The sequence below is a fragment of the Heloderma suspectum genome, chromosome 13 (assembly GCF_057233095.1).
Source record: "Heloderma suspectum isolate Gila_16-S chromosome 13, 16-S_ref, whole genome shotgun sequence".
Lineage (NCBI taxonomy): Eukaryota > Metazoa > Chordata > Lepidosauria > Squamata > Helodermatidae > Heloderma > Heloderma suspectum.
Window position 1 is genome coordinate 3099620 of NC_139470.1, and position 18193 is coordinate 3117812.

Sequence of the window (18193 nt, forward strand, 5' to 3'; positions counted from 1 at the left end):
ACCATTCATAAGCCCTAGAGATCCCACAGCAGTTTCTTTGGCCAGCTTAAAGGTGCTGTGGCCAAATGTGAGCTCTGGCGATTCCATTCCGATGTGTTAATTTCCTCCTGCCATTCCAATTAGATAAGGCTTTCCTCGCTTCCTGCATTCAGCCGTTAAGGAGCTACTGCATTCTGTTCTGGGTTGGTGGCACCTCTCCGAATAAACTGAGGGGTAGGATTGTGTTTTGCATGTTCCCCTATGTGCCTGAAATGTATAGAGTGTGAGAAAGAGAGCTAGTAAAGTTTTCTGGCGATACCAAGGCACTTGAGGTGTCTACTTCTTTAGCCCCTCTCCCTTGGTTAAGCGGTCTTCACAGGCACAGGTCTCTTCACTTGCCTTAGTACTGGCTGTGTGCATCATGGGCTGAACTGGATCTGCACCTGTGCAGAGTCTTGCAGCAGGATGACCTGTCTTGTGACCCATCGCAATGGCTGTGTTGGTATCTGCATAGGGTTTGGACCAGTGTTCATGCCACAGCATCCCACGCTTGATTTTTGAGGCTGGCTTACTTATGGGACATCCCTTCTTCAGTGGAACTACAATGACAGAAGCTGAGGATCTGGCCAAAGTCCTATAGCACAGGTGGGAAACTTGCAGCCCTTGACCTAATTTCATGCTGCCCTCAGTCTGATTTCAAAAGCCCTCTGTGGATGATCAGTTCAGACCAAGAGCAATCTGTTCCTCCCCTAGTAGCTAGGTGGATGGGAAGAGGGAGGGAGAGAATGGTGTGTGTGTGTGTGTGTGTGTGTGTGTGAGAGAGAGAGAGAGACAGACAGACAGACACCCATTTTTGCTCTGGTCTCTGTGCAGCTCCCCACAAGTTACTCTCGAGGGAATGTGGCACCTGACAGAAAAGTGTTCTTCATCCCTGGTCTATAGCCGCATTGTCTTAGAAGAGCCTTGCTGGATAAGCCCCCAAGCCTACCCAATCCAGCATTCTCCTTGCTTGCCCAGAGGCCACAACCAGGTGCCCACAGGAAGCCCACAACCGACACATGAAGGCAGCAGCCCCCCCCCCCCCAGCAGGTAGTAGTCGAGGCATCTAGTGCCTCGGAATCTGCAGGTTCCATAGCCATCTCCACTCATGGCCCTTGGCAGACAAACCTCCCCTCCTCCTTGACTTTCTCTAATGCGGCTTTGAAAGCCACCTTGGCCAGTCACCACCACTGCACCTTGTGCAGTGAGTACGTTTGCGACGGAGGGCTTCCTTCCGTCTGGCCTGAATTTCCTGCCAGTAAATGTCACAGGGTGATCCCCGGTTCTCACATTTTATATGACAGGGGGAAATGTTTAATCCTTACCCACTTTATTATTTATTTGATTTATCTCCTTCCTTTCCACCACAAAATGGTGTTCAAGGCAGCTAACGATAATAAAACCAAGATGAAAACAAAAGGTTAGTTATAACAATCATAAAAACAAATGAATTAGAAGCAGAATTAAAAATGACAGTAAAAGCAATTTATTTAATATACCTCTGTCATGTCCCTCCTCTTAGTTGTTTTCCCACTCAGACTCAAAAAGCCCCTGACACTTACAACCTTTCTCCATAGGGAAGATGCTCAATCCCCTTGCTCGTTTTGGTTGCCCTTTTCTGTACTTTTTCCAGGTCTGCACTGAAAACATCCATTAGGTACCTAACCTTTAGGCTTCCAGTGTGTGCTACTACCTCATAAGCTGTTGACTTTTAATTGTGTGGCCCAAGGTGGTTTTTCAGCAGAGCTACTCCTGCTTTCTTTATCTGAGGCCTTTGTTGAAATGACCAAAAAGCTCTTGCTGCCATGACATTTCTCCTTAAATGCTTGCCATTCAAATGAAGACTGCCCGTAGCTATGCTTCTTGCTTGACTATGATGATTTCTTCATAGCTCCACAGCTTGTCTCCTCCTATACCAACGCAAGCTGACCCAGTGAAGAAATAGCTATGATTAGCTTAAAAACAGCTCCGTACACGTCTATCTGCACCTGAAATTGTTCCCAGCGAGGAAGTATGAGAAGTGAAATCTAACATAATACAGATTTCTTTGAGACTGTTTCATTCTCTCCGTATGCAGTACAAAGTTGGGGGCAGGGGGAGATTCTGTTGTTCATCTGTCAGTGGGACACTTTTTAATCTAGTGAGGTCCAAATGAATTTGGAGTTCTGTTTTGCGCCCAGCTGTTAGACTGTACTTTTCTTCTGATAATGCAAGGCACTGCCGCTGTTTTACAGAGCTTGCAAAGAAGAAAGGCCTGTAGGAGGGAAATGATTTGATGAGCTTCAGCTGGTTCCCCCCCTCTTTTGAAAGGCCTTCTTTCATCAGGATATGTTAGGGCGAGTGCTTTTCGAGCCAGGATATCGCAGGGGGAGGGTAGTGTTCCATAGCATCGTCAGACTTGGAGATTTCTCTCTCCTTCACAGAATAATTGGTCGGCCTTTTCTCCCCTTCGCTTGTCTTGCCAAAAACATTGAGAAGCAAAAGGATGTGACTTGAACAGTTGGTTATGAACCTTTCTGATTTCACTGACTTCTGCCTGTCTTTTGGGCCTGCACGATGCTTCTGCTGTTCAAAGAAATCCCGCACAAAGTAGTATGTATGCAACACTAACCCCACCCCTTAAAAACTTTGCTTGCTTAGAGCTTTTGCGGTGCTGTTTAGCCTTTGCCTGCCTTTGCTAGTGCTGAGCAGTTTGTGTAAGTGAAATCTGTGCATGTGTGTGAATCTTTACCTGAGTTTATGGTAATGAAAGAGAAAAATGAAGAGATTCTTTTTGTGTGCTGTTTACAAAATACTTGAATTTTAGGAAAATGACTTGGGAAACAAATGGTTTAAATGGTTAGGTTTTCTCTAGTTACCTTTGGGTGATAGTCAAGGGAAAGTATCTTGCAGGTAATTATTGTGGCTGGGGTGGGGTGTGTGTTTGGGGCAACCGTTTGGCACAGAAGTCTACCTGTTCTTTGACATGTTCAACTCATCCAAGGAGCAGACCCCAGCAATACTGCCTTGTTGGGTTTCTGAACATCACCATTTTTGGAACCAGCTTTAAGAGAGACGACGTGGAGGACTGTGGCAGTGAATAAGCAAGCCATTGGGAGATCCATGTTGATTGCTTGTGAGGTTGCCCCTGAAGTACAGGAAATGCATGTCAAATATTTTTTTACAGTTCTTGCTTTCAAGTTCTTTGAAACCTCTTGAGTGCCTTGTCCTGTCTAGTGAATATGTGGCCACAGAATTAAGCAGTCATTTGTGGACTTCGCTTTCATTAGGCCTGGCTGTGGGATGATCTCACTGATGCTTGATAATGCCATGTTCGAGTTTGCAGGCAGTTGGCAATTTTTTCTCTTCTTTATCGTAAACAGGAATTGTGTATTGCCGTTCTTCGAATGGCAGGAAATGTTGGAAAAGATTGCCTGTTGGGTGTTGTGGCTAATGGGAAAGAGATAACTCTTTATCACTTTGCTTGTCTGACCAGACTTTTAAAAAATTAAAGCCAGTATTATGATCGTGCATCATCATATCTCATTGTGTATTGTCCAATGATTTTCCATTATGCCTTTTTCAGCCTGGGGCTGTTAATGGGATTTTATTTATTAAATTTATTAATGGGATTATGTTTGGCACATTATTTCTAGGGCTATTAACTAATTCAAAAGGTTTAGCAAACTGCCTTTTGACTGATTTGATTATCCAGTTAAACTTACAAATGTGAGCTTATTGAAAGGACTCAAGAAGGACATGCATCAGGTGGGAGCAGCACTTTTTCTTCTCTATGGTGGGGGACTGTGAGACCCCATACCCAGTCTCCATTTTGTGTTTTTCCTTCACTTCCAGCAAACTTTCACAGTGGGGGACTCTTTCCTAGCAGTGTTGGATTTTGGATGCCCATATGCAAATCATGCACTTTGCCTCTATTGCCTCCCTGTAAAATAACAGGTGTTTGTCTCATACGATTGTTGTTAGTCTTCTGGTGTTGATCTCAAAGGATGGTAGGAGGACTGTATTTGAATTACAATGGAAATTGGGACTCCCCCCCCCCCCCCGTTCTTTAGGAATGAAATAGATTTATTCTCCCATTTCTAAGTCTCTTCCCGTACTCACCCCTGCAGTTTTATTGGACAACGGTGCTTTTCATTGTACTGCAAGTGTTGGGTCTGCTGAGAACTTCCACAGCATAAAATCTGTTGGCAAGAATGGGATATGCAAGCCATGCTGTACCTTGAGACCCAGTTGTTTCGATGGAGGTTTCGCAGGAGAAGCTCCCAGCCGATGGGAAATGCGATTTTAAATGGTAAAGCCTTGAATGTCACCTTGGATGTCAGAGGTCCCAGGTTCGGTTCTTGGCATCTCCAGCTTGAAAGATCACAGGGCTGGATAAACCCCTTGACTGAATAACATATTGCTACTAATCAGAGTAGACTGTTCTGTGCTCGGCAGACCAGCAGTCTGTCTCAGAATAAGACTGTGATTCAGAGCCTTAAAAACACAGAATCTCTCACACATGTGCAATTTTGGCTTGGTAAGTCCAAGGAAACCAATGGGTGATACACAACAGAACACTCATGTTCTTGCCCACGTCCCGATCTCATCCACAGAGCTTGTGTGGAAGACGTTCTTGTTGATTATCCAAGCTTTATTTGTGTTCTCTTCCTCCTCCCACCCCCATTCCAATGTTCTTGACAAGTGTAATCGGAAGGTGGCAGGGGTAGCTTCCTCTCTAAATCCCAAAGTATCATCTAGAATTAAAGTTGTTTGAAGAGCAGCTTGAACTCAGTATGGTAAGGTACACAGATACATTTAAAGTTCCTACAGACAACTGATCTTAAATCACGGAGCATTGTAACTGAGTGTTGTTGAGTAATTTCATTTGAAAGGTCACATGTTTTCCTATTAAAAACTCATAAGGCAGCCAAATATGTAACCTGGTTGGAAGATTACACAGAATGCCTCTGACTGGAGCCCTGATGCCTTTAAAACCATCTTTTAGCAGCGAAGCATCATTGGCGCATTATGACAGCATTTACTCATTTGTTTAAAGCCTGGGACTTCGCTTCTGGCTTTCGGGTGTAACAAGGCCCCCAGTGTTTTGAAGACCATGAGCCATAATCCTTTGGTCACAGTAAACATGTCCTAAGATTTCCAGAAACATTGAAGGTATGACACACCCACTTTTCCTTGAAAGAAGGGGAGAGCCAGAACTTCTCTGGGGGAAATAAATCAAAATATTTGCAATCAGCTTACCATGTACTTGCTTTGTAGCCTTTGGGCTGAGAAAACAATGCATGAAAAAATCTACCCACTGTTTATTTTGAATATTACAGAAACAAGCTTGGGAACATGAATTGGTCTAGGTCGGCCTTTCCCAACCTGGTGGCTTCCAGATGTGTTGGGACTGCACCTCCCACAATTCCCAGTAAGCATGGCCTTTAGGAATTATGGGAGGTGCAGTCCCAACACATCTGGAGTGCGCTGGGTTGGGGAAGGCTGAGCTAGGTATATTTGTGGAACAGGCTGTTTCTCCCTCTCCCTCCCTCCCTCCCTCTCTCTCTCTCTCTCTCTCTCACACACACACACACACACACACACCACAAATGAAAGTGTCACGCTACTAATCTAATGCAGCCGTTTGAGTGGGCATTTATTAACAAGTATGTAAATGGACCTCAGTGGAATCCTGACAGCCTTTGACAAACTGGTGGGATTGGGGATTCTTTCCCAGGCCAGTTTGGGTGGACAGCGTGTGGACTGGGATCACCCAGAATTGTTATTCCCACCCACATATGTGTGTACATACATAGACACGTGCTGCCACCCCCGTTGGCCTGATCACCTCTGTCGGTTTGTGTTTCAGCTTGAGCGAAAGCTTTTTTATGGTGAAAGGTGCTGCGTTATTCCTCCAGCAAGGAAACAGCCCACAAGGTCCACGGAGCCTGCCTCACCCTCACAAACATGCAGGTAAAGAGTGTCACGGTGAAATGCATTGCTTGGTCAGTCGACATAGTGTCGTATAAGCTTGGGCAAAATAAAGGTTGAAAAGATATTTAAGGCAATGCCTGTTTGAGGACTTCAGTGAAAGTGATGATCACATTTTTCCTCCTTGGGAGCCGTGGAGGGAATATTGGGTCATTTTGAGTGGAAAACAGCCTGTAGGATGGTGCACTGCATGGCACTGTGTGATTGGCAGCTGAGCTTCAGATTTTTCCAGCTGTCAGCAGTTTCTGAGACCCAGCCGCCATCCCACAGAGAGAATTTTTATCTTGCTGAGCTTGCATCATCAGATTGTTAAACCAGGACTCTTTTTATGGCTAACATTTGCCCTCATCATGTTCACTGTGAGGTCTCTTCTGGCTGTCAGCACAAAATGGGCCAACGTGACACAAATGTTAGTCTTGAGTACAGGAGCATGGTGCAAGTGATTCTCTTGGGACCTGGCATGGGTGGTGGCCCAGTGTGCTTGTGACGCTTGGGAGAGATTTGAGAGGCCTTTAAAAACCAACAAATAAGACCAGGCCAATTAGTTTTTGACCTGGGGGCCAAAGTGACTAGTCGAAGCCATAACCCACTGGTAGAACACATCCTTTGTATTCAGGTGGTCCCAGGTTCAATCCCCGCCATCGAAAGGATTTCAGAGTAGGGCTGGGAAACACCCCTGCCAGAGACCTTGGAAAGCTACTACCTGTCAGAGTAGTCAACCTTAAGCCAGATGGACCAATGTTTTGACCTGATACTAGGCTGCTTACTGTGTTCTGCCATCGTCCAGCCTCTTTGAGGCAAGCAGGGTTTGCGGAGGATCCAAAGCAACAGGGACCAAAACCCACATGGGGCTAGGCATGCTTTTCCTGAGCAACTTGGTTTGCTGTGGAATATCGCATAGCTTAAAGAGTAGGTCAAGGTGCTATACATTGATGATATATATTGATGATTTCCCACTTATGGATCTGCAGGAGATTTACCCCAGCACCTTCAGGTGATGATCAACCTCCTTCGCTGTGAGGACAGAATCAAATTGGTAAGAGGACTTGCCTGATTCCCTGCTGTGGTATTTGGGCCACAACCTCTCTGCAGAACTGGGCTTTTCTTATACTGAAACCTTTTGAAAAAGGAGTTGCCTGTGAGAATATGGCAGATCTGTGAAGGGAACTTAAAATCCATGAGGATAAAAGCAACCCCAGGAGCAGAGCAGCCCCAAGAGTAATTGTTCTTCCAGGCTTAGCCACAATCTAGCACACAGTTGAATACATTTCCTCCCTTTAAAGTCAAAGGGTGTTGACTCAGTTGTATCATGGCTGGAGCATCTGTACCAGCCTACCTTCTCTGGGGCACCATTCAGGATACAGTTACCATAAAAGCCCCCAGCAGCCTGGGCTGCATATTTCTTTACAGATACCTTCCTTCCATATGGCCTCTCATTTAGTGAATGGGGCCGTCCAAAAGGTTTAACCCACTGGGTAGGATACAAATTAATTTAAACCATCCTCTCTTTGTGTCAGCAGAAACATACATAGGTAAATTAATACACAACTTGTAAGAGGTATGGACCTGAAGGGGGTTATTGCATTATTGAGGCCCAAAATACCAAAAATGTCCAAAAAACCCCATATACTTTATTTTAAAGCTCTTATTTGCCAGTAACTAAGCCTCAAAGGAGGCATTTCAACCTTGATAATTGGGGTGGGGGGACCCAAAAAACAATGAAATGGTTAGAAAAGGGGTGTGACCATCTAAGGAACCCCAGCAGGCTCTGGGCCTGAGGTTCGACACCCCTTCCCTATAACTTTAACAGAACGGAATGTGAGCCATTACTGAGAACTGTCTTGCTTATTTTTAGGCTGTGCGTTTAGAAAGTGCATGGACAGACCGAGTGCGGTACATGGTGGTTGTCTATGGCAGTGGGCGCCAAGACACGGAGGAGAATATTCTGCTGGGAGTGGACTTCTCCAGCAAGGAGAGGCAAGTGCTGAATATGTAGGGATGTTCTGAAATACGATGCCGTCAGCCTGTCATTTTTTGGTGGGATCAAAGCCCTTACTAAAGAGTTGCAGTCGTTGCTGCACAGCTGTTTATGGTGTTCTTCTGTGTGGAGGTGTTGAGTGTCAGTTACCTTTGAGTCACCAAAACACTTAAACATGTGTAATGTTTAAGTAGCAAATTGTGGATTTTTTCCAGCAATAACACACAGCGGAACGCTTGTGCCTATGAGCTATGATGCCCCATTGTGGAATGCCAGTCCAGGGAGTAAAATTGAAGGACATTTTAAAAAAAGTTAAACAATTTGAATGGCTGGAGTATTGGACTTGAGTCCTTGCCAACTACCCTGTCATGTGGGTGGCCTTGGGTCATTCGCCCTTTCTCAGCTAGCCTGCCCTGCAGGGTAGTGACGAGGATGAAATGGAAGCACAACAGGAGCAGGGATAACCATACATGCCACCTTGAGCTCCTTTATTTATTTATATTTATTTTGTTACGTTTATGTCCCACCTTTCTTCCATCATGGAACTCAAGGTGGCTACATGTGGTTCCCAGGTGGTCTCCAAGCACTGACCAGAGTCAGACCTGCTTAGCTTCAGCAAGGTGGCCACCTCATGTGCCTTCAGACCAGGCCCTGGGACCTTGGAGGAAGGTGGGACAAAAACAAAACAAACGAAGGAATAAAGTCTCTGCCTGTTGATCTCTTGAGATCTGCCACGTGTTTGAAGCCCATACTCACTGGAAGTTTCCATTTTTCTTTCTTGACAGCAAAAGCTGCACCATAGGGATGGTTCTGCGTCTGTGGAGTGATACGAAGATACATCTAGATGGTGATGGGTAAGAGACAAAAACATGTTGGGAGCTGGCAGAGGAAAAGCAATGTGAGTGGGATCATGTCTCTTGCGAAGAGCCAACATATTAGATACATACATACATAGATGTATATACTACTTAAAACAAGTTAAAATATTGCTAAATGGTTTACAAAGAAAATACATTGAAATGAAACATCTTTAAAAACATTAAAACCAAGTACTCACAGTGTGGTAATTAACAGACAAACTGGGCAGCACAATCCATCAGGGAAGGCCTGGGTCAAGAGATGGGTCTTGAATTGGCTCCTAAAGGATGCCACAATCGGCACCTCCCGGACACCAGGTGGGGACGGCATTCCATAAGGTGAGCGTCGCCGTGGAGAAGACCTGCTTCTGGGCTGCCACAAGATGACAATCTGCAAGTCCTGGCACAGCCAGCAAGGCCGCCGCCGATGATCTTAATGATCGCACAAGTCTATACGGGGGAGGGCAATCAGCTTCCACTATGTATGTGAATATATAGACATTCAGATGCACGTACTCTTCTATAAGTGTTTGCCTATGTATATGTGTGTGCTACTGTTAGGATATGCATTGTTGGTACTGCCAAACCAGAGATACAACTCTGTTGTTTTATGTAACATTGTATTACCAACTGCTATGAAGTAGTCTATACATTTAAAAATGCGTAATAACTTGTGCTGCCTAGCTTGAGCATATAGCAATTATTCTTTCTGTCTGTCTTTGCTAGTGGATTTAGTGTTAGCACTGCAGGGAAGATGCATATCTTCAAGCCTGTTTCGGTACAAGCGATGTGGTGAGTTACTTTATTTTCTCTGCTAGAAGCTGCCACTGTTCTTGTTCCCTTCCAAATGGTGAAAGTAGTGTTTTGTCTGTGTATTAAGTGCCCCAACTGGCAAACAATCCCCGCCCCCCCCCCCCCGGAATAACCATCGCTGTACAGCTGCAGTTGCTGGAAGGGGGTTTCTAGAAGGCCTGGCTGGCTCCTGGCAATAAATCATTATATGGTTTGGCTCAGAACGGCTGTAACGCTCTTTAGATAAAGTGTCAGGGGGAAACTAGACAATTGAGATGGATAAACAGGAGTCTTCCCTCCTCATCCATAGGAGCTGCAAGCTGCCAACACACCCTGACACTGTAGGTTTCCAGAGACTGGCCGAGAAATTGAATTTCTGTCTCATGGGAGACTCTTAGCACTCTGGTGTCATGCTGAACCAGAGTCTGAAGTCAAAATGGGAAATGATATAGGAAGACCAATAATTTGAGAAACAGGTAGCTGACAGGAAGAATATATACAATATTCTAGGAAAGGCTTTGTGGATGAATTTCATTTTGTGTTGTTCTATACCTGCATGGGTTCTGCGCACATTCTCTCTCTCTCATGTAGTGCAGAAGCCACACAGGTGTATGGAGCAACACGAAATGAAATTCATCCACAAAGCCTTTCCTAGAATACTGTAACTTGGCTCTTCTGCTACCCTATAACCCGTCCTGTACCTCAACCTTTTCTATCCCTTGTTAGGAATGTAAGAAGCTTTCTGTGAGGTCAGACCTATCCCAGGCTATACCAAGCCTTACTGAGAACATAGGAAGGAGAGTTATAGGCGGTCTGGCTAGGCCAGCATTGCCTATTCTGACCGACAGCGTCTCTCCAGGGTCATGGGCAGAGAAGGGTCTCCCAGTTCTGCCTCAAGATGCTGGAGATTTGAGCTTGGGACCTTCTGTGTGCAGAGCATGTGCCCTGTGGCTGTCGTCCCTCCCTGTTCTCCAGTTTTCTCCTCTGCTGAGTTGTGTGTCACCCTTTGCCTCCCAGCTTGGTTCCTATGGATCATGTCATTACCAGAGGTGGTGAGGGCCAGCGATCTGTGACGACTCGGGACAATTCTCACATTGTCGAGCGATAACTGTGGCTGTCCTGAGAATCGCACAGTGTGCAAACCCACGTGTTAGTGAGTTTTGCCTGAGGCTGAGTGGAACGGGGCCCTCTTTGGGCTTGGCCCCTTCTCTCTTGTACCCTGCTGGTGGCTACAGCAAACCAGCTGCTTCTGTGGTGCTCAGGGGCCTCTTTCTTACTGCCGTTCTTCTCATCACACTGTCGATCCAGCCCAGCACGGATCCTGCTTTTCATGCATATGAAAAGAGCAGGGCAAGGAAGCCTGGGGTGGGCCCATCCACTCTGCAGAAATGAAGGCCTGATGCAGGTAGCGGCCCAGACACCACTAGATTGCGCTGTTGCTCTGCAGTCATTGCTTTTACAGTCCATGTGGCAAAGGCCCACTCCATAGGTTCAGCCAGTGGCGTGATCGCTGTTTGAAAAGCAGCTGTTTGTGGCAAGCGGTTGGTGAGGAGGGGCTCCATGTGTGGTTCCCGCCATTTAAACCACATCAGTGCAAAGCAGTGTGTGTGTGTGTGTGTGGGGGGGGGACATTATAGTGGTGTGGCTGACATTACTGGAAAGCCGCTTTCATGCCTCCTAAAAGCGGCATTCTTCTTACGAGTGTTTGCTCTTGTGCAGATTTTATTATTGGGCCTTATCCCTGCTCCTCAGGACATGGCACCTGGGCTAAGGTTTGCACTCTCTGGGTTTCCACGCTTGCAGGTCTGCCCTGCAGATCCTCCACAAGGCTTGTGAGGTGGCTCGGAGGTACAATTACTTCCCTGGTGGAATGGCACTCGTCTGGGCCACGTACTACGAGAGCTGCATCGCCTCTGACCAGAGCTGCCTCAATGAGTGGAACGCCATGCAGGACCTGGAGTCTACACGCCCTGACTCACCAGCTTTATATGTGGACAAGTGGGTTCTCCGTTTTTGGTTTTGATCTGAGACTTTCTGGCAATAGAAATCCCATAGATAGAGAGGGCTTAGAGTTCTACATTTGAACATAGAAACCCGTCCCTGGCATAAATCTGTTTGTGACTGTTTAATTTGGAGGGAAATTGTGTGCCCCCCTCCTTCCAGGACAGTATGGTGAAGAACAAGGAGGGAGTAGTGTGTAGGATTTTGATGGGCATTTGGTGTATATGGGCAAAGACTGGGATGCAGAACTGGGAAGGACAAGCTGGTCGGCCAAGAGAATTCCACTGCTTAACTTCTGGAAGTTCCACCCACCCAGTCTGCCTGACCCTCTAGAAGTCACTGCATTGGTGGACTTCTAGAATCATGAGCACTGGTAATTGGCTTGTTTAAAAAAAAAATAAAAGTTGAGATTCTTGGGCAGAGGTCTACCATTTTGGGGTGGCTTTGTTGGCCAAGCCAAAGATTGTAGTCACCAGCCCACCCTTTCCAGGAGGGTCTCTCCCTGTCCCTCTCACCGGTGGAAAGTCCAGTGGGAGAGTGACCCACGTTGTGCAGCACCCCGTCCCCTTCTGGCCTTCCCATCGGGAGGGTGCTGTTGCACTCATGTCCTGCTTGTGGGCTTCCCACAGGGAGCTGGGTGGCCACTGTGTGAACAGAATGCTGGACTAGATGGACCTTTGGTCTGATCCAGCAGGGAGCGGCCGGTTGCACGGCATTGGTCAGAGGCAGCCTGGGCAGCCCTGCTCGCCTTTTCTGATGGGAAAGGCCAACAGGAAAGTGGCCGGTTGGGTCCTGCTGCATGCCTTTAGGCAACGGTGTCCAACTTTCCCCACACCTTCCCTGCTCTGGAGCAGGAGAGGGCAGCAGGGGAAGGGTTATCCCTATTTAGCCCTGCGTGGCTGGCTGTGCGTCACATTTGCCATGGCAAGTGGATTTATCGAAGCCTGTTCTTGGGGTCTCAGAGAGCACCATGTGCTCTTCGTTGGAGCCAGACCCTTCGCAGACAAACAGATTTCATTGCCAGGAAACCCCTATCTGCTCCTTCCTTTTCCAGGCCAACTGAGAGGGAGCGGGCGGAGCGACTCATCAAGGCCAAACTCCGGAGTATTATGATGAGCAAAGATCTGGAGAATGTCACCTCTAAAGAAGTAAGCAGAATCTGTTGTGGGTGCGATCTGTGATCGCCTCATTCCCTTCACTGCCTGCTATGAAGCTGCCTCGCACCAAGCGGAACATCTAGCCCAGTGCAGTCGGTCTGGCTGTTAGTCGGCAAAGTGCCAGGATCTTCTGTAGTAGTAGGGCAGGACTCTTCACTCCTCCTGAAGGTTAATTTTCAGTAGAGATGAAGTGATTACATTGCCATGTTTCTGCCCTGTCCATCTGGATTTGTGTTGGGCACGTATGGATAGAAAACGTGAGCCTACTATTATTACCATTGTCACTATTACCTTCTCTGGATCTTGGTCTTGGAGTTCTGGGAAGCCCCTCCTTTTGGTGTCATGTGCATGGTGAGCCTGACGTGGCTTAGTAGCCAAGACTGCCTCACCCCAGTAACTCTGAGAACGGAAATTCACAGGTACTCAGAAATCTCCCTGTTTCTGCCCAGGAGCCTGGAAGCAGTTCTCTCTTTGCTTCTGTCACCAGAAACCCCCTTATACCAAGTCACAATGTTGGTCCATCTAGCTCAGTATTGTGTAGTCTGTCTGACAGTGGTTTTCTGGGGTCTTGGGGAAAGAGACATCTTTCCCCATACCTACTACCTGGGTCTTGGTTTTCTGGGGTCTTGGGCGGAGAGAGGTCTTTCCCCATACCTGCTACCTGATACTTTTCAGCTGGAGATGCCACAGCTTGTATCCAGGGCTTCTTGCATGGCAAGCATCTGCTCTAGCCACTGAGCTAGGGTCCTTCCCCAATGGTCCAGCTGTGTACGTCACAGCCAGTCCCTGTTCAGGTGCAGCCCTCCTCCCTCACTCTGCTACTCTTTGCCTTTGCAGATCCGGAATGAGCTGGAGAAGCACATGAGCTGCAACCTGAAGGAGTTCAAAGAATTCATCGACAACGAGATGCTGCTGATCCTAGGGCAGATGGACAAACCCTCCCTCATTTTTGATCACCTGTACCTGGTAAGTGGCGGTGCGAGTGAACCCGACTTTGAGCATCTTCAAGTGCTGCTTTTGCTGTGTATCTTGATTCTCGTGTGATTCTTCCAGGGTTCTGAGTGGAATGCCTCCAACCTGGAGGAGCTCCGGGTCTCTGGGTGAGTACCATACCTTACACTGCTTACAATGGTGAAGTTTCCTGAAATATGGCTTGGGAAAACCCCAGGTCCCTGTCATGGGTGGCTTGGAACTTTGGCGAAAATATGCTTCATCTCCAAGCCAGCCACTTTATGCTGGCTTTGCAACATGTGATGCTGGTGCTTAGGAATCTGGTATTTACTTTTCCATCCCTTATTTTGGGCTACAAGTTAGCAGGCTTAGGTGTGAACGTCGGAAGAGAATTTCCACTGTGGGGCTGAGCAACGTGTGTTGTGCTGACTGTGTGGCTTCGTATCTTCCTTTAACTTGCATAATTAATTCTTATCAAAATGTTTAAGGTTTTTAACCAGGACCAAAGAGCAAGGAAGGAATCTGGGCAAGAACTGTGTCAGGGAGGAGGGGCAGAGGGGCCAGGTTGATTTTTAATGAATGGTGTAGGAGGGAGAGTTTTAATAGGTATGGCCTCACCTGTTACGGTGTAGCAGTGGTGGGAGAAACTGTGTCAGCTGAAATACCTCATCCTACACCTCTAATTTTAGTCTCAGGAGCATTGCCCCATATTGAATCTGGCCATCTGGGGGGAGGAGGGCAGAGGGCAGAGGGAGCTGTATTGGCAACTCTGAGTGCTGCAGGGCCTATCCAAAATCCACTTTGTTTTCTCAGCCTTCTGCAACCAGGACAGCTTAGTGCAGAGCTTGCAAGGAAGCTGATGAGCACTCTCCAAAATCTAGGTTCTGTGCAGCATGCTCATGACACCTGAACAGCTGTTGGGGAAAGGGGTGTGTGTGGAATCTGTACGACCCTTTGATCCAAATTGCATTTCCCATGAGAACCTCTGTGCTCCAGCTATAAAATAGGATTGAGTGCAATTTTCCCTGGTATGTAAAGTGTTCTTGCTCCTGGTTTGCATGGTGAAGGCTCCACAGAAACTGAATATTCAGCAGGACAGATTTGTTATGCCATGTGCAAGCTCCAAAGCGGGTTTATAAGGCTTGGTTTGGTGGTGTTTATCAATTCATTTATTTATCTGCTGCATTTCAAACCTGCTCTTTGGCTCTCAGCAGTTTAAAAAGATAAATAGGACAGTCTCTGCTCTGTGGCTTACAATCTAAAAGACCTGACCCAAAAGGAAAAGGGATAAGGGAGGGAGGATTCCAGCTGTCTAGAGTTGAGTGCTGTCACTGAAGTCACTCATGGCCCCTCAGGCAGCCACTGTGGGATCCCTTGTGATGATCTCTTGGCAGCTCTCTAGGCATTTTTGTTGGGGTGAGGGAGGCTTAGACCAATAAGTAATTGTGAGAACCATTCACCAGGAACTCCTAGCCCTGTTGAAATGCTGTTGTTTTTCATCTCTTCTCTTCCCCTTCCCCCCGCCCCCTTAAAACACATTGTTTTAATTTGTTTCTATCCTTGCAGCGTTGACTACATCTTAAACGTCACCAGGGAGATTGACAATTTTTTCCCTGGCTTGTTTGCATACCACAACATCAGAGTTTACGACGAAGAAACAACAGACCTTCTTGCCCACTGGAATGAGGCCTACCATTTTATAAGCAAAGCCAAGTAAGTTGGTGCACCGAAGCGATGCTTGTTAGTGTGTGCCTATCTGCGGCAGGGATGAGGAAGCACTCTCTGTTCTGGAAGCTGAGAGAACCTCCCTATGGTCCACCTAGCCCGGTGCTCTGACTCCAGCAGGGGACAGCCAGATGCTACAGGGCAGCTTGCAAAAAGGGCAGGATGGTAAGTAGTCATTCCCTGGCTGGAAATAGGCAATATCCTGCTGGTGGATATGGAGGTTTCAGTCCTTGCAGTTTTAGCACTCCTATGGTGCTTCAGAGTGTTCATACTCCTGTATGTGCATTATCTCAGTAGTACCCCTCAAACAACCATGTACAGCAGGCCAGAAATATTATTCTCATATTGCAAATGGCAAAGGCAGGATCTGAACGGTGTTTTCCAGGTTCATCAGTAAGTCCCTCAGCCACTACACTCTACCTACCAGCTCTCCTTGCCCAAGGTAGTCCCCGGTTGGACTTCCCTGGATCGTTGAGGCCGGCGGCTGTTGCAGCACCCTGTGGCAAGAAACAGGGGCGTTAATTACGCGTGGCAAAATCAGCACTGTTGTAGTGGAAAGCGCTTTAGGGCCTTCTTCTGCTTGCTTCATTCTCACACCTGCCCTGTAAGGTCTGCCCATATTGTCCCGTTTACACATAGGGAGCCGAGTTGGAGACAGCGAGAAACAGGCAAGCAGCGGAGGCTGGTGGCTCCGATGTCAGTGGGGCAGTGAATCTGCTCCAGGTTTCAGTCAGAACTCTAAAGGAGCTATCCAAGGTGCATTGCTCTGGGTAGCTCCTTTAGAGTTCTGACTGGCTGTGACTGAAACCTGGCGTGGATTCACTGCCGCACTGACATCAGAGCTACCACCTGGCTCAGGGAGGCTCTGTGATCTTCAGCACTGCCTCTGTTCTGTGTGGTGCTGTCAAGCAGAGGAAGCAGCTTTCCCTCTGATTAATTGCTCATTTGTTAACAAGGCAGCAAAGAGATGCTTGGAATCTTAGTTCACAAACTGCTTTTTAAAGAAGTTGTCCCAGTTTGTGCATGTAGTTGGTGCCATAGAAACAAAAACGACCATTCCTTCCAACCACCTGTCACTCCTCTCCCTCCGATCTCTCTTCCCTTCCAGGAAAAATCGCTCCAAGTGTTTAGTCCATTGCAAAATGGGCGTGAGCCGCTCTGCGTCGACGGTCATCGCTTATGCCATGAAGGAATTCGGGTGGCCCTTGGAGAAAGCATACAACTACGTGAAGCAGAAGCGCAGCATCGCAAGACCCAACGCCGGGTTCATGAGGCAGCTCCTGGAATACCAAGGCATCTTGGATGCCAGGTAAAGTGGGGCTCGGGGGTGGGGGGTGGAGTAAGTGTTGGGCCCACAATGTCCCATGCCCCATTCGCCTCTTTCCATTTGAAACGGTGGAGCTCAGAATGGGTCTACACGTTCAGATGGTACAGTCTTCTGGAACTGTATCACTTGCACGTAATTAATTAATTAATATACTGCCCAACTGGTAGATGCCCTCAGGACAGTTTATGATAATAAAAAAACACCAAAATAACAATAAAATAACAAACAAAACAATAAATATAATAATGAAAATATCAAACATCAAAATATTAAACATCAAAAATGTTAAAGAACCTTCTTAATAATCACAGCACCAGGTTAGAAATTCATTGCCTCCTTGAAGAGGAAGGTCTTAACCTGGCATCTAAACATACAGGGGCACTACAGAGAAGGCTCTTCCCTTGGTAGCCACCCATTGCACCCTTGTGGGCAGCAGCACCCAGAGAAAAGCCTCCAAAGGTGATCTTGGCAATTGGGATCTTAGTAATATGGGAGAAGGTGCTCCTTCGTGTAGATGGGACTCCTAAGCCATTTAGGGCTTTAAAAGTCAGCACCAACACAGGTTCTTAACAACACCCACATTAAAAATGCTAAAAGAACTACACCAGTTGCCTGTCCATTCCAAATCTCAGCACAATTCAAAGTTATGATATTGTGCTGCTGGGCTGGGGTGGTGGAAGGCAGCTCTGGGCCTCTGCTTTGCTGACTGCGATCTCGAGGAGAGCCCTGTCAGGAGGAGGAGGACGCTGAGCTGCTATTTCAGGGCCAGCGACAGTTGTGGTGTCTGATGGCTGCCTGTGTGTCTGGTCACTGGGGAAGCTTCCCTCTGAATCAGCATTGGGCAAAACTGCCAGCAAAGCACATTTTCCTTGTTAAGAAGACCACTTTTTCCCCTGCACATTTTCTGTAGGATTTTAACCCTGGATACATCATGCCCCAGAGCAGAGCAGCACTTGCCCCCAGGTTATGCTGTTGGCTGATCCTTGCTTGCTGCATTCATTGAGTTTACTTCTGTTCTGCTCTTTAGAAATCTCAGAGGGGCCCCCAGCTCAGTGGTAGACCGCAAGCATCTGGCGGGCGGAAGGTCCCACGTTCAATCCCTGCAGCATCTCCAGTTGAGAAGGACCTCGGGTTGCAGGGCTGGGCATGGCTTCTCTCTGCCCAAAGCCCCGAGGAGCTGCTGCCAGTCAGAGGAGTCAAAGCAGGGTCAGTGGTCCAATAGTCTGGTTCAGTATAAGGCAGCTTCACATGTTAAACTATGTGGAGGGGCTTCCATGGGGCTTTCTGTCCAGGCTCCGCTCAGGCCCATGTCGGCTGTAGGATGAGGTGCTCCCAATGCTTGGGCGGAAGAAGTCACCATCAGCGACTGGGGAGCCCCAGAGCTGCAGTAACAGATGCCTCTCTCTCCCCCCCC

At 47.3% G+C, this 18193-nt stretch overlaps 1 protein-coding gene across 5 annotated transcripts in view; it reads left to right on the top strand.

Annotated features, from left to right (window-relative positions):
* Positions 1 to 18193, top strand: part of SSH1 (slingshot protein phosphatase 1) — a 46008-nt gene that overhangs the window by 19351 nt on the left and 8464 nt on the right. For 2 of the 5 annotated variants that reach the window (XM_084819577.1, XM_084819580.1), the window contains 11 exons: positions 5870 to 5973; positions 6963 to 7027; positions 7847 to 7968; positions 8755 to 8823; positions 9553 to 9618; positions 11422 to 11616; positions 12674 to 12767; positions 13614 to 13742; positions 13830 to 13876; positions 15294 to 15440; positions 16561 to 16761. In XM_084819577.1, the coding sequence (XP_084675703.1) occupies positions 5870 to 5973; positions 6963 to 7027; positions 7847 to 7968; positions 8755 to 8823; positions 9553 to 9618; positions 11422 to 11616; positions 12674 to 12767; positions 13614 to 13742; positions 13830 to 13876; positions 15294 to 15440; positions 16561 to 16761 (1239 nt within the window). Of the gene's footprint in view, positions 1 to 2450; positions 2608 to 4165; positions 4310 to 5869; positions 5974 to 6962; positions 7028 to 7846; positions 7969 to 8754; positions 8868 to 9552; positions 9619 to 11421; positions 11617 to 12673; positions 12768 to 13613; positions 13743 to 13829; positions 13877 to 15293; positions 15441 to 16560; positions 16762 to 18193 lie in introns of those variants that run through there. The other 3 variants (XM_084819582.1, XM_084819578.1, XM_084819581.1) reach the window with 3 other exon arrangements.